Source organism: Argopecten irradians, chromosome 2 (assembly GCF_041381155.1).
Source record: "Argopecten irradians isolate NY chromosome 2, Ai_NY, whole genome shotgun sequence".
Lineage (NCBI taxonomy): Eukaryota > Metazoa > Mollusca > Bivalvia > Pectinida > Pectinidae > Argopecten > Argopecten irradians.
In genome coordinates this window covers 33,909,364-33,933,438 of record NC_091135.1, presented here as the reverse complement: position 1 = coordinate 33,933,438, position 24,075 = coordinate 33,909,364, and the positions used below count along the sequence as shown (strand labels likewise).

At 39.3% G+C, this 24,075-nt stretch overlaps 2 protein-coding genes across 2 annotated transcripts in view; both read left to right on the top strand.

The window, feature by feature from the left end:
• The first annotated feature begins 2,170 nt into the window (after positions 1–2,170).
• LOC138315239 (uncharacterized) lies at positions 2,171–5,955 on the top strand. Its single transcript, XM_069256102.1, has 2 exons — positions 2,171–2,321; positions 3,843–5,955. The coding sequence occupies exon 2, from the start codon at positions 3,916–3,918 to the stop codon at positions 5,482–5,484; it is 1,569 nt and encodes a 522-aa protein (XP_069112203.1). The 5' UTR covers positions 2,171–2,321; positions 3,843–3,915; the 3' UTR covers positions 5,485–5,955.
• Positions 5,956–18,342: 12,387 nt separating this feature from the next.
• Positions 18,343–24,075, top strand: part of LOC138315237 (small conductance calcium-activated potassium channel protein 2-like) — a 73,066-nt gene continuing 67,333 nt past the window's right edge. The window contains exon 1 of the mRNA XM_069256099.1: positions 18,343–18,465. The gene's annotated coding sequence lies outside the window, so the exon portion shown is untranslated. The remainder of the gene's footprint in view (positions 18,466–24,075) is intronic.

The following is a 24,075-nucleotide window of genomic DNA, read 5'->3' as shown; positions in this document are numbered from 1 at the left end:
GTTTGATTTACCGGAAACCGTCACGAAATGAAACATTTTTTGAAGTTTTCATAAGTCAACAAACAAGAATCATTTGGAATGTACCAAAAAATTTTTTTTTTTAATTCAAGTTAGAAACTCTGTGACATTATATTTCTTTCGTATTAAAATGTGTAGGTCTTTCCGTATATGGTAACGTTGCCATATTTGGAGAACGATACTTCACTAACGAGCAACATCATGCATATGGCGGCCAGTTCAGCCGTGACGGAAATGCGATCAATTGAAATGTGCATAAAAACATAATTTAGAAACGGAGGTGAGTAACTAAATAATCAGTTTATGTTTGAAATTTTGGATGTTGTTGAATTTAATTACAAATTTACTTGACACACGTGAATTTTAACATGTTCAATGCTGGATGTTTTGCAACCGTAGAGTCAAAGAGGCGGAATAGTAGCTCTGACGACGACCTTCTGTCAGAAATCTTCCGTCCGTCGTTCAGAGCTACGTCATCGCAGGTAGTTTTTTGTCTATTAATTATCCTATTTGTAGTGTTTATCGATAAAATTATCACAATGGATAGTATATCTTATCTGGGATAATACATCCCCTAGGAGGTATCTTTGAGCATTAAAACATAGGGAAATGATGAAAGTACATGATTTTAAAAAGCACATTCTCAGGATAGGAGGGGATTCCATGTGGAAAAGCCATTGGCGTGTATGTACCAATGATATATCAGAGTTTATTAATATAGATAATATATGCGATAAAATACAATGTACATGCAAACAATGAAATGTTAATAATTGTCAAAGACTGAATATTTTGACAGCTTACAATTTTTACACAAGTTTTTTTTTCGCTTTTGTTATCACTCGAACATTCTTGTTTTCTCAAAAAAAAAAAAAAAAAAAAAAATAGACAGGAAATGACACTAAACTAAATGGAGCCACGGCTTCATTCACATAGTTTCTTTTCATGTAGGGCTATACATCGTCGGTTAATCAGCGTACATTTCGTTGCTGGCATCAACGGAGCGTAATGGAGTTTATACACTGGGTGTAGATCATGATGCGTTCTCATCATCAATAACTGAAATGCATATACAATTGTACATAATATATCAGAATTAAATACATATACATATACGTAGATTTTTTTTTTCATTTCGGCTACAGATAACAAACTTTATCCTGCAACTGTCCCACATACTGACCGATAACTACTGCCGGATAAACTTGTGCTTTATCCGTCAATACGATATGCTTTATCCGTCAATACGATCACGTGAATTTGTTCCATATCTGACGGAACTTTTTCTAACTTGACCCAGAACTTGAACCTTCCGGTGAATGAAACGCCATTTAGTCTCGCTAAAACGTGACGTCACATTCATCGAAATGACGTCATTTTTACGATATTGAAAATCTCGAATGGCGGTGTCGTCTTTTTCTTGGCTCATGACAAAGGTATGTATTGTTAAGTAATTCTTTAATGGGTATTGGTCGTTATTTGAGTATTTTCATTTCCTTTCAGTGATATATCACCCTGAATAGAATTACGGTTACTGTTTGTGAATGCGCTTATTAATTCCCACGGCAGTAAAAAGGAGTACACTCTCATTCGGTTATGTGAATGAATCTTTACCTCCGCATCAAAGAAGCGTCTCGCTTCGAGCGAAACAAAGTAAGGAACTGTCAATTTGCTTTTGTTTTGAAAGCCATAATGGTTGCAGGATAAACAGAATACACGGTTAGTATCTTACAATACAAGTTTTATTTTGGTGCTCGACACGGAAAGCCGAGATGACTCGGCAAAGCCTCGTCATCTCGGCTTTCCTAAGTCTCGCACCAAAATAAACCTTGTATTGTAAGATACTAACCGTGTATTCTCTATATTTGTATATAGCTACATAAATGTAGTGCGCATGGCGGGGTCTGTAAATGAATACCGTACTGCTAATCAACACTGCAAATAATTTGATAAATAAAAGAAAATCCAGTCTTTTGCAAATTAAGTTGTTTGCTCATACAAAACATTTCAAAAGAATAGCTCCAATAGTTCAGCCCAAACAATAGATCACAAGACTAAACATGAGTTAATATTCACTGGTAGTATTGAACTGCACAGCCGTTTATATTGCAAAGCTATAACTATATAAAGCGTCGGCAACCTTGCATAACCAGGAAGATATAACCTGTGCAATTTGACATTTGACATAGCTGAATCTGATAGACTGGTACACAACCCGGCGATATTCCAGATGGCAGACAGAGGTGGTGTACCGTACCCCAAGCTCACGGATTATAATCGAGTATTAGATATAAACAATGGAGGTAAGCTACGTTCTGGTCAATATTGTCTGAAATGTGTGATTAATCTCTGTCGTAAGTTAGAAACTTTGTCTTTTCTGCGATTAATTAACGTGAATCTTCACTGAAAGTCCTTTATAGTGCTTTCAAAAATGTTTAGATTTTAACTTCATAATCTATGAATTAAAACAATATTGAAATGCTAAATGCTAAGTGTGTAGTAAATGTTTGGGTGGTGAATGCACACAAGTGTCATAAATAAGCCGAAAAACAGTTTAAAGCCACGTAACTTTTCAATTGTAAACTAATCGTCATGTTCACAATACATTACAATGTTCATGTTACTTCACTTATTGTTTTAGCATTCCCATATTTCAACAAAATACGTCAGTTACAGTTATTAATAGAATATACCTCTAAATATAGCACGCGATGTGCGTGTACCTCTAATACCCGGATGGTAAACAGGTCAATCGGGGCGACAACAGAGGGAATTAAAAGGCTGTGAAATGATTGATAATTTATAATGATCATCCTCATAACACAAATTCTTCTCTCATACTAAAATGCTTTAATTTAGCAAAACTACGCCATTTTAATGGGTTTTTTTTTAGTTTTAAAGAATAATATACCAAACATTCCTGAATATAAATGACAACAAAAGATATCAGTTTAAATTAAAAAGAAAGACACGAATGTACAATTTGTCAGAATTAATGTTGTTCGCATGAACAATTCCATCCATTGTCATGCCATCATCGCTTATGGATCTCCGCTTAATTACATGTTTATCGTTTTAGTAAGTGTTGATAGCTACAAATGTAAGTAATTTATATTAGTTGTAAGGGTTACACCATCAAATAAAACACAGCGACGTATTTGTCACTCGAAACATAGGAATGATATTTGATACATTATGTACATGTAAATACACCCAAGAAAAGACAAAAAATAAAAATGTCTGACTACAAATTTTGGACGAAAATGTAGCATACAAATTACATCATATAATTTGATTTATAGATGTACTTACATAGTTCTATTTACGTGTAAAAAGTCAATGTCATAATTATTAGAGGAAATCGACAACGATATATAAGTATATCATTAAAATACAACACAACACAGGACAATTTTACACAAAACTACTTACCTCACAGCAGGAATAGCAATAGCGCCTTGCAGTCAAACACATTTGTGCATCAGATGTCAGCTCACTATCCTTCGAAGAAATAACTTTCTATTAGCAGCAACACAAAATAAAACTTAAGTGCAATTTCAAGCCATATCCTATCCACAAATATTGATAGACCTGAACCAACAATTAACCCCCCCCCCCCCCCCCAAAAAAAAAAAAAAAAAAAAAAAAAAAACCAGCAACAACAAAACGTTTTTCTTTACGTTCACAATGCCATATGATATGCCAGACCGCTAAACGACACGCCTCTTTGAAGCCTGTATGATAATACACTTAAATTACTAATACGTTTGAAGGCGATTGTATTCATGGTAATATACAATATCATCCTTTTGTTTCCTTCTCAGATAATCTGATACGGAAAAGCAGAATCCTCTAAAAGTTTACGTTCTACCTAGCTGGTATTGTTTATTTACAACAATGGCCGACTCCGGACAAATTGCCTTCCGACCACAGGGACAGATCACGTGTGTCCACCATAAAGGTAAAACTCTGGAACTCTTCTGTGAGAAATGCCGGGATGTAGCGTGCACGAAATGCGTTACCACTGTTCATAAGGGTCACGATATGTGTGACCTTTGTGACATCACTGCCGTGATAATAGATGACATACGGGAGTTTGTAGAGGAAACGGAAAGAAGCAGGCTTCCTAAGCGTCAAGAAAATATTCAGAATACTACTGACGAGCTGCAGCAGAATTCCGAGTATTTTGTCAATCTTTCCAAGGAAACAAAACGTCAAGCCGAGAGGATGAAGCAGGAGATAGATATTATGACAGCAGAAAGACTGTCGTTTTACCAGCAAATGAAAGAGGATAACGAACTACTTCTGACCAACTACAGACGGGAACTGGAGAGGGGAGATGCTGAACTTCAGGACCAGTTACAGGTGTGCAAACGTCTACTCCAGAATGCATCAGCTATAACTATTTACGATGCCAAGGACAAGGTGAAGAATTATGGGTTGCAGCAAGTTACTAAACCTGCACTACAAACCACGAGCTTTGAACCTACAGAATCCATTCGTGGATACTTGGAGAAGGCGTTTTGCGAAAAAGAAACACAAAGACAGACAACAAGCCAAGCATCACCATCTGACTCTTGCCAGATATATCACTCATTTGGTAAATATAGACCGAACGTAATGACGAAGCAATTACTTTTATCAGACACTTTGTTATCTGATGTAAAAATTTTAGGACATGGAAAACTTGGTTTTGTCTCGGCATCTGTTTGTTGTCATCACACCACAAAGGTTGCATGTGTATGTTTCTCGTTCCCAGATAAAACTATTTTTAATGTGTTTGATACAGCTCTTACGAAACAAAACGAAATTAGAATTGACAAGGAAACATATCGTGTATGTTATGCACGTGACACAGACAACATTTGGGCTGCTGATCATGTCAACAACTGTATTGTAGAAATAATATCAGGTTCGCCAACTGTCAGGCTCTATATGAAAGATACACCAAAATGCTTTAGTGTTACCATGGATCGCCATATCCTTGTCGGAACGTCAGGACGAGTAACAAAGTTTTCCCTACGCGGTAATATCATTCATAGTTCAAAAAATGTGAAGTCGGAAAAGTGCCCACTTTTTCACCCCTACAGAATCAGTGAATGTCCAATATCACAAAATGTTGCCATACTAGACAAAAAGAGTGACGACTACAAATCGAATACAAGGTTGGTGGTGCTAAACAAACGCCTCCAACAACTCTATTGTTGCTCGGAAGTCCCTTCTGGATTGGGGCAGTACAAAGGTACATCTTTTAGACCTGGAGACATAGTCTTTGACATGTTTGGTAATATAGTTGTAGCTGAAGTTACCAACAGGTGCATCATTCTGCTCGACGGAGAAGGCAATTTCGTGAAGATTATTTATACAACTCAATATCCACCTAAAGCGATTGCCGTGGATAGTGATAATATCCTGTGGGTGGTGAATGGCTATCAAATTAAGAGGATACAATACACAAAGTGTTAATATAAAAATTATAGAAATCAGTGTGCTATCACAGATTGTCTTATGCCCCATCCAGAAATTTGATAGTTTCTTTGTGTCAGCATATCAGCAATATGCTGTTGTTTATGTTTTTTAAACTCGATTTGGAACTGAGCTAGATAAAAATGTATAAAAAATAATAATAATAATAATAGATTTATTCAATGTAGCAAAAAAAAGCAATATCACGGATATATATTTTTATAAATAAGAAGTATCTCGAGTAAGGCACCACAGACAGTATTCTAAGCCAAATCAAATATTCTCTCGTTTTTAGCATGGTATATGAGAGTTGTCTCCCCTTAGATATATTTACGACAACTAAAGGATATAATTATCTATTTTGAATGAAAGTGAATCAATGCAATGAGTTTTGAAAAAAAAGTGTAAATGCTGATTATACTTGTGATGAAGTTAGGATGATGTAAGTAAAATTAAAAAAAAAGAAAATAGCGTGAGAGAATCTGCTTAAGATAAATATACATCCCTATTGTCCAGCGAAGGGTCGTCGCGAGACAGATGTGACGCAACGATTTTCACAAAAAGACAGAATGCCGTAAAACAAAAGCGACGTTATTCTTGAAATTAATTTTAGCAACCGCTGAACAGTAGCATTAAAGATTAAGATTTTTTTCTTATTTCATAATGCCTAATTAATGCATTGGACAATCTTTTCTGGTGTTGGTGATTACTTTCTGTACTTCTGGTAATACACAGAACCGATTTGAGTTGTTTAAGTGTGGGGCATTATATATGACAAAAAACTGTTTTACAAAGCATAAAACATTTCACAGTGCCCGTATGATGTCCTCTTGACGTGCAAATATCTTAAAAATGATGTCGTCATTATAATGTCAGTGGTTTTAAGCAGAACCAAATTACATTTTTGTGTTATACATATAATAAAACGTTTGATTGTATGGCTTCATATTTAAGCATTATTCTCAATATCTTTTGGTGTTATGAAATCATAGACAAAAAACGGAAGGACATTCTTCATAGACGCTCAGATAATTCATCTGAGTTTACTATTGTTACACCCATAGAGTGTTTTCATACCTAAGTATATCGATGTAATCAAAATGATTTCTTTTTTAAATAAAGTCATTAAAAGTGAAACGTTCACTTACTTTAAAAATTATACCATCGTGTTTTACTCTATTTCCTGTGAGAAGCATGCTAGGTTTTATGCTGACAAAAAACTCAAAGACATATACATGTATTGTCGAAAATTAATTAAATGCCAATGAATCAATAAATAAAAAAGGCTAAAAGCACAAAAAGTTGGGGAAATCTCGAAAAAACGCCATTATACAATAAATTACCAGAAAGGTTGCTGAACAAGTTGAAAAGTTTTCACCCGCCATAGATTTTTCAACAAAGCATCTAAATATAAACAAAGAGATCACGTGACCGTCTAGACGGCAGTGACTAGATCCAAAATCCGGTATAGGAAAAAATAATCCGGATTAGAAAAAAATAAAACTAATCAAATTGAAAACAGACAGTATAAATTACTTCATGTTCCCCATAAATACAAAAAACATGTCTTTATGCTTATTTTTTTTAGAATGTTCATATTTGTTTTAACATAAATAACAATTTAAATACAATGTTTATAAAAACCAGTGAACCTATAATGCGAGACATTATATAACGCAAGATATCGAATATTAGTTATGACTTATTTTGACGGAAGGAAAACTTATAAATTCCTGAAGGAAGGACTAGCGGATTCTGAGTTATTATTTAAGTTTGTAAGTATTTTTCTAAATACTTTCAAACTGTCTCAGGGTAAAACGAAATTGCAGTTGAATGGTCTCAACTCTTAACAGGACATCGAATCCAATTTCAGATAACAAACAGTTCATTGATTGATAGCATTTTACCATTATCCCTGATGTGTTTTACTATATGTTTCAACGTGGTACACTAAAGGCATTGACATATGTTTTGTTATCACACGACTACAATAAATACTCCAATTGGTCCAGAAAACGCTCACCAACACAGGGAGGCAAACTTTGTATGGTAAAATAAATAATTTAGACAAATTCTGGGAAAACCAAGACCTACTCTATAATTATAGAGCAGAGTTGTCATTATGAACTGTGTTAACAATATAAACATGAACACCTTGAAATTATCAACATGGAAATAGAACATTTCTTAAAAACTTAACTAACGAAACTTTATAGATTATTACCTGCAATGCTACATGTACATTATATACTGTATCATGTATGTATTTATTGTATGATTATGAGTCCAGTGTAGAGGACCTCAATCCTGTACTGGAAAATTAACTTAACTTAAACTTAAACTTAATATATTTAGTAAGGGTTTTAAACAAAGGCGGTCGTCCTAAAGCTGTTGATACTATGTCATTTAGATGAGCCCATCCTAAAGCTAGGGACACTGTAAATAGGATGTCATTCAGATGAGCCCATCCTAAAGCTAGGGACACTGTTGATAGGATGTCATTCAGATGAGCCCGTCCTAAAGCTAGGGACACTGTTGATAGGATGTCATTCAGATGAGCCCGTCCTAAAGCTAGGGACACTGTTGATAGGATGTCATTCAGATGAGCCCGTCCTAAAGCTAGGGACACTGTTGATAGGATGTCATTCAGATGAGCCCGTCCTAAAGCTAGGGACACTGTTGATAGGATGTCATTCAGATGAGCCCGTCCTAAAGCTAGGGACACTGTTGATAGGATGTCATTCAGATGGGCCCGTCCTAAAGCTAGGGACACTGTTGATAGGATGTCATTCAGATGAGCCCGTCCTAAAGCTAGGGACACTGTTGATAGGATGTCATTCAGATGAGCCCGTCCTAAAGCTAGGACACTGTTGATAGGATGTCATTCAGATGAGCCCGTCCTAAAGCTAGGGACACTGTTGATAGGATGTCATTCAGATGAGCCCGTCCTAAAGCTAGGGACACTGTTGATAGGATGCATTCAGATGAGCCCGTCCTAAAGCTAGGGACACTGTTGATAGAACGTCATTTAGATGAGCCCGTCCTAAAGCTAGGGACACTGTTGATAGGATGTCATTCAGATGAGCCCGTCCTAAAGCTAGGGACACTGTTGATAGGATGTCATTCAGATGAGCCCGTCCTAAAGCTAGGGACACTGTTGATAGGATGTCATTCAGATGAGCCCGTCCTAAAGCTAGGGACACTGTTGATAGGATGTCATTCAGATGAGCCCGTCCTAAAGCTAGGGACACTGTTGATAGGATGTCATTCAGATGAGCCCGTCCTAAAGCTAGGGACACTGTTGATAGGATGTCATTCAGATGAGCCCGTCCTAAAGCTAGGGACACTGTTGATAGGATGTCATTCAGATGAGCCCGTCCTAAAGCTAGGGACACTGTTGATAGGATGTCATTCAGATGAGCCCGTCCTAAAGCTAGGGACACTGTTGATAGGATGTCATTCAGATGAGCCCGTCCTAAAGCTAGGGACACTGTTGATAGGATGTCATTCAGATGAGCCCGTCCTAAAGCTAGGGACACTGTTGATAGGATGTCATTCAGATGGGCCCGTCCTAAAGCTAGGGACACTGTTGATAGGATGTCATTCAGATGAGCCCGTCCTAAAGCTATGGACACTGTTGATAGGATGTCATTCAGATGAGCCCGTCCTAAAGCTAAGGGACACTGTTGATAGGGATGTCATTCAGATGAGCCCGTCCTAAAGCTATGGACACTGTTGATAGGATGCCATTCAAATGGGCCCGTCCTAAAGCTAGGGACACTGTTGATAGGATGTCATTCAGATGAGCCCGTCCTAAAGCTAGGGACACTGTTGATAGGATGTCATTCAGATGAGCCCGTCCTAAAGCTAGGGACACTGTTGATAGGATGTCATTCAGATGAGCCCGTCCTAAAGCTAGGGACACTGTTGATAGGATGTCATTCAGATGAGCCCGTCCTAAAGCTAGGGACACTGTTGATAGGATGTCATTCAGATGAGCCCGTCCTAAAGCTAGGGACACTGTTGATAGGATGTCATTCAGTGGAACCCGTCCTAAAGCTATGGACACTGTTGATAGGATGTCATTCAGATGAGCCCGTCCTAAAGCTAGGGACACTGTTGATAGGATGTCATTCAGATGAGCCCGTCCTAAATCTAGGGACACTGTTGATAGGATGTCATTCAGATGAGCCCGTCCTAAAGCTAGGGACACTGTTGATAGATGTATGTCATTCAGATGAGCCCGTCCTAAAGCTAGGGACACTGTTGATAGGATGTCATTCAGATGAGCCCGTCCTAAAGCTAGGGACACTGTTGATAGGATGTCATTCACCTAGGATGATCCAGCCCGTCCTAAGCTAGGGACACTGTTGATAGGATGTCATTCAGATGAGCCCGTCCTAAAGCTAGGGACACTGTTGATAGGATGTCATTCAGATGAGCCCGTCCTAAAGCTAGGGACACTGTTGATAGGATGTCATTCAGATGAGCCCGTCCTAAAGCTAGGGACACTGTTGATAGGATGTCATTCAGATGAGCCCGTCCTAAAGCTAGGGACACTGTTGATAGGATGTCATTCAGATGAGCCCGTCCTAAAGCTAGGGACACTGTTGATAGGATGTCATTCAGATGAGCCCGTCCTAAAGCTAGGGACACTGTTGATAGGATGTCATTCAGATGAGCCCGTCCTAAAGCTAGGGACACTGTTGATAGGATGTCATTCAGATGAGCCCGTCCTAAAGCTAGGGACACTGTTGATAGGATGCATTCAGATGAGCCCGTCCTAAAGCTAGGACACTGTTGATAGATGATCAATGGCCCGTCCTAAAGCTAGGAACACTGTTGATAGGATGTCATTCAGATGGGCCCGTCCTAAAGCTAGGGACACTGTTGATAGGATGTCATTCAGATGAGCCCGTCCTAATGCTATGGACACTGTTGATAGGATGTCATTCAGATGAGCCCGTCCTAAAGCTAGGGACACTGTTGATAGGATGTCATTCAGATGAGCCCGTCCTAAAGCTAGGGACACTGTTGATAGGATGCATTCAGATGAGCCCGTCCTAAAGCTAGGGACACTGTTGATAGGATGTCATTCAGATGAGCCCGTCCTAAAGCTAGGACACTGTTGATAGGATGCATTCAGATGAGCCCGTCCTAAGTAGGACACTGTTGATAGATGCATTCAGATGAGCCCGTCCTAAAGCTAGGGACACTGTTGATAGGATGCATTCAGATGAGCCCGTCCTAAAGCTAGGGACACTGTTGATAGGATGTCATTCAGATGAGCCCGTCCTAAAGCTAGGGACACTGTTGATAGGATGTCATTCAGATGAGCCCGTCCTAAAGCTAGGGACACTGTTGATAGGATGTCATTCAGATGAGCCCGTCCTAAAGCTAGGGACACTGTTGATAGGATGTCATTCAGATGAGCCCGTCCTAAAGCTAGGGACACTGTTGATAGGATGTCATTCAGATGAGCCCGTCCTAAAGCTAGGGACACTGTTGATAGGATGTCATTCAGATGAGCCCGTCCTAAAGCTAGGACACTGTTGATAGGATGTCATTCAGATGAGCCCGTCCTAAAGCTAACTATATCTTTTGATAGGATGTCATTCAGATGAGCCCGTCCTTATGCTAAGGACACTGTTGATAGGATGCATTTAGATGAGCCCGTCCTAATTCTAGGGACACTGTTGATAGAATGTCATTCAGTGGAACCCGTCCTAAAGCTAGGACACTGTTGATAGGATGTCATTCAGATGAGCCCGTCCTAAATCTAGGGACACTGTTGATAGGATGCCATTCAGATGGGCCCGTCCTAAAGCTAGGGACACTGTTGATAGGATGTCATTCAGATGAGCCCGTCCTAAAGCTAGGGACACTGTTGATAGGATGTCATTCAGATGAGCCCGTCCTAAAGCTAGGGACACTGTTGATAGGATGTCATTCAGATGAGCCCGTCCTAAAGCTAGGGACACTGTTGATAGGATGTCATTCAGATGAGCCCGTCCTAAAGCTAGGGACACTGTTGATAGGATGTCATTCAGATGAGCCCGTCCTAAAGCTAGGGACACTGTTGATAGGATGTCATTCAGATGAGCCCGTCCTAAATCTAGGGACACTGTTGATAGGATGTCATTCAGATGAGCCCGTCCTAAAGCTAGGGACACTGTTGATAGGATGTCATTCAGATGAGCCCGTCCTAAAGCTAGGGACACTGTTGATAGGATGTCATTCAGATGAGCCCGTCCTAAAGCTAGGGACACTGTTGATAGGATGTCATTCAGATGAGCCCGTCCTAAAGCTAGGGACACTGTTGATAGGATGTCATTCAGATGAGCCCGTCCTAAAGCTAGGGACACTGTTGATAGGATGTCATTCAGATGAGCCCGTCCTAAAGCTAGGGACACTGTTGATAGGATGCATTCAGATGGCCCGTCCTAAAGCTAGGGACACTGTTGATAGGATGTCATTCAGATGAGCCCGTCCTAAAGCTAGGGACACTGTTGATAGGATGTCATTCAGATGAGCCCGTCCTAAAGCTAGGGACACTGTTGATAGGATGTCATTCAGATGAGCCCGTCCTAAAGCTAGAGACACTGTTGATAGGATGTCATTCAGATGAGCCCGTCCTAAAGCTAGGGACACTGTTGATAGGATGTCATTCAGACGATCCTATAAGCTAGGGACACTGTTGATAGGATGCATTCAAATGGGCCCGTCCTAAAGCTAGGGACACTGTTGATAGGATGTCATTCAGATGAGCCCGTCCTAAAGCTAGGGACACTGTTGATAGGATGTCATTCAGATGAGCCCGTCCTAAAGCTAGGGACACTGTTGATAGGATGTCATTCAGATGAGCCCGTCCTAAAGCTAGGGACACTGTTGATAGGATGTCATTCAGATGGGCCCGTCCTAAAGCTAGGGACACTGTTGATAGGATGTCATTCAGATGAGCCCGTCCTAAAGCTAGGGACACTGTTGATAGGATGTCATTCAGATGAGCCCGTCCTAAAGCTAGGGACACTGTTGATAGGATGTCATTCAGATGAGCCCGTCCTAAAGCTAGGGACACTGTTGATAGGATGTCATTCAGATGAGCCCGTCCTAAAGCTAGGGACACTGTTGATAGGATGCATTCAGATGAGCCCGTCCTAAAGCTAGGGACACTGTTGATAGGATGTCATTCAGATGAGCCCGTCCTAAAGCTAGGGACACTGTTGATAGGATGCTATTCAGCTGTGCCCGTCCTAAAGCTAGGGACACTGTTGATAGGATGTCATTCAGATGAGCCCGTCCTAAAGCTAGGGACACTGTTGATAGGATGCCATTCAGATGAGCCCGTCCTAAAGCTATGGACACTGTTGATAGGATGTCATTCAGATGAGCCCGTCCTAAAGCTAGGGACACTGTTGATAGGATGCCATTCAGATGAGCCCGTCCTAAAGCTAGGGACACTGTTGATAGGATGTCATTCAGATGAGCCCGTCCTAAAGCTAGGGACACTGTTGATAGGATGTCATTCAGATGAGCCCGTCCTAAAGCTAGGGACACTGTTGATAGGATGTCATTCAGATGAGCCCGTCCTAAAGCTAGGGACACTGTTGATAGGATGTCATTCAGATGAGCCCGTCCTAAAGCTAGGGACACTGTTGATAGGATGCATTCAGATGAGCCCGTCCTAAAGCTAGAGACACTGTTGATAGGATGTCATTCAGATGAGCCCGTCCTAAAGCTAGGGACACTGTTGATAGGATGTCATTCAGATGAGCCCGTCCTAAAGCTAGGGACACTGTTGATAGGATGTCATTCAGATGAGCCCGTCCTAAAGCTAGGGACACTGTTGATAGGATGTCATTCAGATGAGCCCGTCCTAAAGCTAGGGACACTGTTGATAGGATGTCATTCATAGATGAGCCCGTCCTAAAGCTAGGGACACTGTTGATAGGATGTCATTCAGATGAGCCCGTCCTAAAGCTAGGGACACTGTTGATAGGATGTCATTCAGATGAGCCCGTCCTAAAGCTAGGGACACTGTTGATAGGATGTCATTCAGATGAGCCCGTCCTAAAGCTAGGGACACTGTTGATAGGATGCATTCAGATGAGCCCGTCCTAAAGCTAGAGACACTGTTGATAGGATGCTATTCAGATGAGCCCGTCCTAAAGCTAGGGACACTGTTGATAGGATGTCATTCAGATGAGCCCGTCCTAAAGCTAGGGACACTGTTGATAGGATGTCATTCAGATGAGCCCGTCCTAAAGCTAGGGACACTGTTGATAGGATGTCATTCAGATGAGCCCGTCCTAAAGCTAGGGACACTGTTGATAGGATGCATTCAGATGAGCCCGTCCTAAATCTAGGGACACTGTTGATAGGATGTCATTCAGATGAGCCCGTCCTAAAGCTAGGGACACTGTTGATAGGATGCATTCAGATGAGCCCGTCCTAAAGCTAGGGACACTGTTGATAGGATGCATTCAGATGAGCCCGTCCTAAAGCTAGGGACACTGTTGATAGGATGCCATTCAGATGAGCCCGTCCTAAAGCTAGGGACACTGTTGATAGGATGCTATTCAGATGTGCCCGTCCTAAAGCTAGGGACACTGTTGATAGGATGTCATTCAGATGAGCCCGTCCTAAAGCTAGGGACACTGTTGATAGGATGCCATTCAGATGAGCCCGTCCTAAAGCTAGAGACACTGTTGATAGGATGTCATTCAGATGAGCCCGTCCTAAAGCTAGGGACACTGTTGATAGGATGCTATTCAGATGAGCCCGTCCTAAAGCTAGGGACACTGTTGATAGGATGTCATTCAGATGAGCCCGTCCTAAAGCTAGGGACACTGTTGATAGGATGTCATTCAGATGAGCCCGTCCTAAAGCTAGGGACACTGTTGATAGGATGTCATTCAGATGAGCCCGTCCTAAAGCTAGGGACACTGTTGATAGGATGTCATTCAGATGAGCCCGTCCTAAAGCTAGGGACACTGTTGATAGGATGTCATTCAGATGAGCCCGTCCTAAAGCTAGGGACACTGTTGATAGGATGTCATTCAGATGAGCCCGTCCTAAAGCTAGGGACACTGTTGATAGGATGTCATTCAGATGAGCCCGTCCTAAAGCTAGGGACACTGTTGATAGGATGTCATTCAGATGAGCCCGTCCTAAAGCTAGGGACACTGTTGATAGGATGTCATTCAGATGAGCCCGTCCTAAAGCTAGGGACACTGTTGATAGGATGTCATTCAGATGAGCCCGTCCTAAAGCTAGGGACACTGTTGATAGGATGTCATTCAGATGAGCCCGTCCTAAAGCTAGGGACACTGTTGATAGGATGTCATTCAGATGAGCCCGTCCTAAAGCTAGGGACACTGTTGATAGGATGTCATTCAGATGAGCCCGTCCTAAAGCTAGGGACACTGTTGATAGGATGTCATTCAGATGAGCCCGTCCTAAAGCTAGGGACACTGTTGATAGGATGTCATTCAGATGAGCCCGTCCTAAAGCTAGGGACACTGTTGATAGGATGTCATTCAGATGAGCCCGTCCTAAAGCTAGGGACACTGTTGATAGGATGTCATTCAGATGGGCCCGTCCTAAAGCTAGGGACACTGTTGATAGGATGTCATTCAGATGAGCCCGTCCTAAAGCTAGGGACACTGTTGATAGGATGTCATTCAGATGGGCCCGTCCTAAAGCTAGGGACACTGTTGATAGGATGTCATTCAGATGAGCCCGTCCTAAAGCTAGGGACACTGTTGATAGGATGTCATTCAGATGAGCCCGTCCTAAAGCTAGGGACACTGTTGATAGGATGTCATTCAGATGAGCCCGTCCTAAAGCTAGGGACACTGTTGATAGGATGTCATTCAGATGAGCCCGTCCTAAAGCTAGGGACACTGTTGATAGGATGTCATTCAGATGAGCCCGTCCTAAAGCTAGGGACACTGTTGATAGGATGTCATTCAGATGAGCCCGTCCTAAAGCTAGGGACACTGTTGATAGATGCATTCAGATGGCCGTCTAAGCAGGACACTGTGATAGATGCATTCAGATGAGCCCGTCCTAAAGCTAGGGACACTGTTGATAGGATGTCATTCAGATGAGCCCGTCCTAAAGCTAGGGACACTGTTGATAGGATGTCATTCAGATGAGCCCGTCCTAAAGCTAGGGACACTGTTGATAGGATGTCATTCAGATGAGCCCGTCCTAAAGCTAGGGACACTGTTGATAGGATGCCATTCAGATGAGCCCGTCCTAAAGCTAGGGACACTGTTGATAGGATGTCATTCAGATGAGCCCGTCCTAAAGCTAGGGACACTGTTGATAGGATGTCATTCAGATGAGCCCGTCCTAAAGCTAGGGACACTGTTGATAGGATGTCATTCAGATGGCCCGTCTAAAGCTAGGGACACTGTTGATAGATGTCATTCAGATGAGCCCGTCCTAAAGCTAGGGACACTGTTGATAGGATGTCATTCAGAATGAGCCCGTCCTAAAGCTAGGGACACTGTTGATAGAATGTCATTCAGATGAGCCCGTCCTAAAGCTAGGGACACTGTTGATAGAATGTCATTCAAATGAGCCCGTCCTAAAGTAACTATATCTTTTGATAGGATGTCATTCAGATGAGCCCGTCCTTATGCTAGGGACACTGTTGATAGGATGTCATTCAGATGAGCCCGTCCTAAAGCTAGGGACACTGTTGATAGGATGTCATTCAGATGAGCCCGTCCTAAAGCTAGGGACACTGTTGATAGGATGTCATTCAGATGAGCCCGTCCTAAAGCTAGGGACACTGTTGATAGGATGTCATTCAGATGGGCCCGTCCTAAAGCTAGGGACACTGTTGATAGGATGTCATTCAGATGAGCCCGTCCTAAAGCTAGGGACACTGTTGATAGGATGCCATTCAGATGGGCCCGTCCTAAAGCTAGGGACACTGTTGATAGAATGTCATTCAGATGAGCCCGTCCTAAAGCTAGGGACACTGTTGATAGGGTGTCATTCAGTGGAGTCTGTCCTAAAGTAACTATATCTGTTGATTTGATGTTAAATATACTTTAAACGATGGATTAGTACTGTATCTTTGCACCTCAACAAAACTTTTTTTGTTTTCACGACAGCACCCAACAAACAGTTGACTTACTTAAAACAAATAAATGCTCATTACTTATATATACAAGATATTACAAGTGTCATTTATCACAATTTCATGAAAAAGTACTTTACTTAGAAACGGAAAGTTTGAAAATGTGTCATTCATCATCTTTTCATCAAAAAGTACTAACGGTCGACATCTGATTGGATTGCATATCAGATATATCAGACCACTTATGTAGTTTACATTTTCCTATTCAACATAAAGTACCAGCTGACATTTTTTGTGTTGATGGAGAAAATTATCTACAGTATCCTGGTCGGATTGATTATATGGTTTACATGGTATTAATATTGACAGCTCACAATAAAGCAGAATAAATCGCAAGTTCAGCGTACCATCACCAGATGTTTCCACAGTCAGTTTATTGTGTAGTGCAATATTATAAGGCTCTTTCATATGTCGATATGAAGGATAGGGATATTCTAATCGAGGTTCACAAAATGTAGTAAAACCCGAGGCTTGCCGAGGATTTTGCAACATTTTGTGATCCCGAGGGTAGAATATCCCTATCCTTCATATCCACTTATGAAAGAGTATTCTTCTTTCATACCTCGACGTTTTATTTCAATTTTACAACTATAATATCCCGCCATTTTCAAATAAATTCGAAGAAATCCACGACTGGAAGTCAATTTTCCAAACATGAAAAATTACGTGATATTTTCAACACAAATTCCGTTGTTTGCATCTTTTATAGTAAAACCGGTCATATTTGTGAAAAAAAAATGTTAAAGTTTTTCCGAGGAAATAGAGATTTTGTTGACGCCGTGACGTCACGAGGCTTTATTGCACGGGTAGCCATGCAATACAGCCTCAGGCGACATGAGTGTATTGCCCTAGACCAGGTAGTATTACACTCGTAGGTATGAAAGAAACACGTCCTCTTAAACCAGTCGTTTTATATATAAATCAGCAGAGATGATTGGTTTCCAGTTCATTTTCCTGTATCTACATTTGGTGAGCAGGCTGAAGTCCAATCACTTGTTTACAAATAAACTTTCATATTAGCGAAACAGCAGAAAAGAATTAGCAACATCACTAATGTCAGAAGTGTAATAGGATTTGCGTTATTTGAGATGGAATTGGTAATGTTGCATGTTGCAGCAATATTTATGCACCTAAACACTATCAATTTCTACATCCAATTTGTTATGCAACTACGTAGAGAAAGTGCAAACAGACTTATAAGTCAAGGCTGTACCTTTGAAAGAAATTAAAGCATACCTGGTATAACGCTTATTTCGGTGGATTACATTTGCTCAAAGCTTGTCTATGAATAGATTAGGTGTATATTGCGTTTTCTCGCGTGTATTCTGCTTTGCACGTGGGAAGTAAAAGAAGGATCCTGTTTGAATTTGAGATTTATTCATCTTCTCAGTGAAGCCAATGTTTTGGTTTCAAACGCTGACTATCCAAATACTGCTTGAGGTAATGCCAGAATTAACCTGTTGAAACGACATGAGCAACAAGACCGCTTCAAAAACACTGCGAACATATGAGAAACAGTGCACAAGAAATGCATGTGTCGGATGTTTTCATACAAGTTACATACCTGGTACATATTCTGTAGGTTGTTTGTGTAAATTGAACAAAGCTACGCGTGCGTTGTTCCATTTGCAATAACGACGTTCAGCCCGTGCCAACGTAGGAGAATTACGTATACACGACACCGTTGTTTATGGTACTAAAGCCTATCACGATACGGAACGCTGTAATCCGCCTTATGCTGGAGTCTAGCTGTGGGATGTTATGTGCTTTGGCTGTGAGTGTATGGACTTTACTGGTCCATACAGCATGGTGATTCGGACACGGTGAGTACTAGTAATATAATTAGAAGACATTCAACCATACCCCTTCTGCCAGATACATCCCAGCCCTCTTACAACTATTTTTGTTTTGCATATAATATTATGTATACGTGTATGTATTCCTTTGTCGTGGTTTGCATATACAGTCAAACTTGTCTGTAAGGAAAATATTTAATTTTGACCTGTTATTTTCTTCGGTAATCCATTCAAACCCACAAGTTTTGATGAATCAAACAGTGGAAATTTTCAAAAGCCAAGGATATGCATATATGATACCCTATTAATATAAGTAACAGCACCGATTTCACGATCTGCTAAAGTTCTTGTTCTGACCTGTTATTATCTGTTCGGTATTCCGCTGAAACCCACAACTTTTGATGGATCAAGCAATGGAAATCATTAAACGTTCAAAGAATAATCATGTATAATGCTTTATAAAATTAGTAACTGACTATATTACACAAACCATGATTTGTCTTGTTTCTTACGTTATGTTCCTTTTCCTACTCTGACCCCACTCCATTTTGTAGGTTGTGGGGGTCCGATCCTATACACATGTAATGAAGCAACAAGAGTGTAGACATCTGTCGTGGTAAAATGATTATACATTTATATGTAAACAGTAAACGACTCGGGTATTTATTTTTTCCGCTCTAAAATCCATGTACATTGGATGTACATTTTGTGCGTCACTTAGAAACTGATCTGTACGTATTGAGTGTACTAATAGTATCTTTATAGAATTAACCGAAAAGGAAGTAATACATCTTGTATATGCATTAGTATTCTATACAAGCTATCATTGGTAATGCGACATAATAATTCTGGGTGTTTTTTTAGATCTTATATGATTGATGCCACATCCATGTCAAATTCTTAAAATCGTAACCTCGCTTCATAATTATTTCACTTAGCAAACAAAAGATGATTATACAGGACAGTTGCTAGACCTACTGACCGCTGATCGAGGGTTTTCCTCCGGGTAGTCTAGCTTTCCTCTATTATCTAAACCGAACACGTCCTTCAAAGATCATGACTCTTAATAGGGCTTTACAAGAATCAATTTATACCAAAAGTTCAATATCCATAGGAATTATTACATTTATGATAAAATATTGCAAAATGGCTTTAATATAAAATGATGTATGACGTTTTTCACCTATCACACATTAGTTGTCATAGCGCTGCACATGGATCTTTGTCAATCTCGATAAATGTATCATTGGGATATCACTGTTCATATTTTTTTTTCATTGAAGAATTATGAAAAAAAATACACAATGGTTCATGATTACTTGCTTTCTTTTGTTCCTGGTTGATTTTCCAATGAAATCAAATAATCAGAAATTGGTGTACACCATGTATTTTTTTAAAAGGACCATACTAATGTAAACAAATAATTTTGCAAAAATATCAGAACCTCTACGACCGACGATCAACCTTTCTTCTTACGTGTGGTTCAGAAGGTTGTAATTATGACTGAAACCAAAATCGTACGTCATCTGCAAACGATAGCCCTTTTGAACGCGAGATCTATTCTCATTAGCTAGACAATTCCCTTAATTAGTCTCGCAGGGGAATAACCCCCCCCCCCCCTACACACTTCTCCTTAGCACCAATAGCTGTTTTATTTTATAGCGCACCACGAAGTGTCTGGAATGTAGGATAATGACACGAAACGTTGTCCTTTCCTTTAGATTGACATCCGGTAGGTTTTATCTACAGTTAAGACGAACATCTAGTGTATTATTTTAGTACTAACAAATGTATTAATTGATTATCTTATAATTAGTCTATTTCTTATAGTACAAATGCTATGGCTATTTTACAATGGCAACCCAAGGGGGACTCAATCTTAAGTTTGAGCTGAACAGATCAGACTTTTGGTGGAGAATTCCTGAGATTCTCTGTATGTGTTTTGATTTGTGTGGATAATTGTGCTTACAATAAACAGTCGAAATATAACAGCTTTGATGTTTGACGAAGATAGAGTGTGATAGAGTACAGCACTTTACGGAGCATCAAAATAACTGGTTCACTCGCATAACCTGTCTTAGTCGTTTCATGTATACAGGACTATCAACTATATAGCAACAAGAGTGGCCTGTTAAACTAAGTAATAACACATGAACGCATTTATTAACGATACAATTACATAGCAATGTTTTCGTATTAAGTAGTTATTTACCAATTGACGAGGCCATTTATCGGGAAAGTGTCGCTGGAAGGTTAGGGATAATACCCATATCGCCTTAATAAATGCGTCGCCATATTGAATACAGGTCACGTGATACGTGTATAGCCCCCGGTCGCCGGGTGTAAACATCGTTCCTGTTGATAGTTTGCCTTTAGATACAGTTAAATAGTTTAATTAACTTGTGCTTAATCAATAAATGCCATGAAAAGTATACATCAATGCAATTGTGGATAATTGCTATTTGACCTTATTTTAGGTAACTGACCGAAAATCTAATAAAATTTTGTTTTAGCCTAAACATCCTTATGTCTTAAAACAAAGAGAAAGAAAGAAAGGCAGAAAGAAAGAAAGAAAGAAAGAAAGAAAGAAAAAACATGAAAGAAAGGCAGAAAGAAAGAAAGAAAGAAAGAAAGAAAGAAAAAACATGCATTTTGATATAATGTTATGAAAAAATAGTTACCTGGTGTTTGAATCCCGATTTACAGATTTTCACATAAGTATTGCTTGATTCTTATATGTATCCGTCTACTCTTTATCGGTACATTTAAACATTGCATAGTTATTTAGTCTTCCAAACTATTGAGAACAGTTCTAGTGTGCTCAAGCTTATGTTACTCAAGGGTCGTTGTTTTCATCCTAAAATGGCTTTTGTTTTATACCGGTGTTTGAAATCAACAATTTCCATATAGTACGTTTTTCTTATAACGAGTCTCAAGCTTCAATAAACTGGTAATGTTATCTGAGGATACGGTTAAATGCTTCAGGTCATAGCCATCGATTGTTTGTAAAGATCCGGGTTAATTCGTAAACAATGGTGTTACAAAGCTTTTACTTCTATTTACACTACACCTATACATATCATCACGGTCACGTTTATAAAGAAAAGCTTGGATAAAAATATCGCTAAATGGACATAGTAAAAACACCAACAACGCTACAGTATTGCCGTATAATATTAGTGATAGCTAATTATCCCCACAAAGTGTATAAGTACTAAAAAATTATGAGTTATGAAAAAAGTTTTAAGATATTTAACCAAAAAGATGAACAATTCATTAAAGCTCAAAGCACCGTTACTTCAATGTAACATCCGTTTTTTTAATAGATTTTGGTTCGTAAAATGGGGTCAAGACCATAGAACACCGGCCCATCGTATACGTTGTTCAATAGGTAATGATGAACACAACTATAACGTGTGCCAACATCTCTGTTCATAATCATTGTTGCATTTCGTTTTATATACGCCTCCGAACTAGCTTGCTATGGCTTTTGCTATTCGGTACATTGCCAACAAATCTCCCCGCCCAGAGTTTTTTGCTTTATCCTTGTATTTATTGTATACCGGAATTGATCTCCCGTTTCTATGGGAACCATAGAAACGGGATTGTAATTTATCAGAACATGAGGTAATGTGGCACAAATGTAGGATATTATATCTGTCGAGGAATGGCGACAATTTCACAATGTTACGACACTGGAGTCAGCAATACCAAAGGGCTATGTATTTCTTAACGAATGCGCACGTAAAACGAATTGTTCGTTACGTCACTGGTATGGTTTGAATTTGGGACCTCATCCTCGGCAGAACATTTCTATCGCGTGGATCGCGGTGGCATGTTGTGTTGGTTGCTTCAGGTCGTCATGTCTAGTTGGCTTGATCGTTAGTTCTAGCTAAGTTTTGGTAAATTCCTAAATGGTTCGGCATAGTTTATATTGTGCGATGAAGTTAATTTAAAACTGTAAGCAGACATCATAAGTCTTTAAACATTCAACAACTGTAATTTAAAAAAAAAGTAAGAATTCAGTATATATTTCTATATTTTATTTCCTGAATTCAAGTCTAAATGAATAATTAATTGGTATTTTGTATACATTGTTACGCGTCTGTTATGTGATATATACGTGTATCAAGGCCTAATATTACATGTAATTGACTTGACTGAAGTTGTTCTGCTTGTGTAACTCATCGGGTTTTTTTTTTTTTTTTTTTTTCTTAAGTCAGTTTATAACTAAAATTGGTTTCGAGAATTCGAGGTCAGATCTTCTGCTCCGTTGGCATTGCGTTGGTATCGCGACACCAAGTGTTACTTCCATTATTTTATCATTTATTTCTTACATTGCCGAAGAAAGTCCATGTCTGGTGACAGAAGAATATGAATTTAGCAAATCAAGTTAAAATTAAGCTTAATCAAAGTATGTTTTGATTTCCAAATAATGAACAAATGCATTTACATTTCCCATTTGCATTAACATAAGATAATTCTATTGAATCTATACATAAACGATTTTCAACAGTGTCGTAATGTAAACTCATTTATGCAGGAATACCAGAAATAGAAGCTGTTGACAAAAATGAATTCGAAGCCGCTTACGTAATGTTGGGCTAACATCTAGTAGCGTTATAGGGCAATTACATGGTAAAGTTAAGTCACATATATACAAATGTATAGTTTCATTTAATTAATTCCCATTATGACAAGCACAAGGCGTTCATATTTGAAAATGTTTTCCTATGATTTTCTAAACCAATCCTTATTATGTAATATTATGCATGCATATTTTGACAATCCTATCTATGTTAACCTGTCTTAGAGTGCAAGGCTTATTTAAACCAGGACATCAAACTTCGGAAAGTTCTCATTATCTTTTAATATAAAGACAACTGTTTAACAATTTATCTTAATTAATTTATCTTTGCCAGTTTATACGTTAAGCAATTGATGGGGTAACGGCTTTTGCATTATATACTCTAATGTGGTCTTTGAAGGTTGAAAGTTGTATGTTTTCTGTCGAACCTACCAATACCACATAAATATGTTCATTATCATTACACAACCACAGATGCCAAGGTCTGTGTGATACGGTTCAAGTTTTATGACAATGCTGGGTTCACGTCATGTGTATCTGGAATGAAGTCAAAATGTTCATATGATACGCGACTATCTCTCTTTCAGTCGTTCCGCAGTATTCCAATAAAACATTACAGTTTCCTCCTAACACAATTCCAGCATTACATCGCATGACAGCAGTATGAATGTAGCATTTAACATAACTACCGTATCACTGAAGGGTTAAACGACGAAGTTGTTTCTAACATTTCAATACGACTGTTCGAGCATTTCATAAGAAATATCGGTCAACTTTATTTTTTCATTTATTATAATAAGTTTTGGAAAAGTAGGAAATCGCATAATCATGTATGGTTTTTCCACATATTCAACCAATGAGACAAAATTGTAGACAAAAAAACCTGTGCCTTGTGAATTCAGACGTTATTTGTGGAAAGTACATTTAGTCATCATCCAACATTCATTATTGGTGTTAATAATACACTTTATACTGCATAAATTTCGAAGCAAATGACCAATGTCTCAAAAACTTATATAGTTTGCAAAATATCGCCAAATTCTTACCGT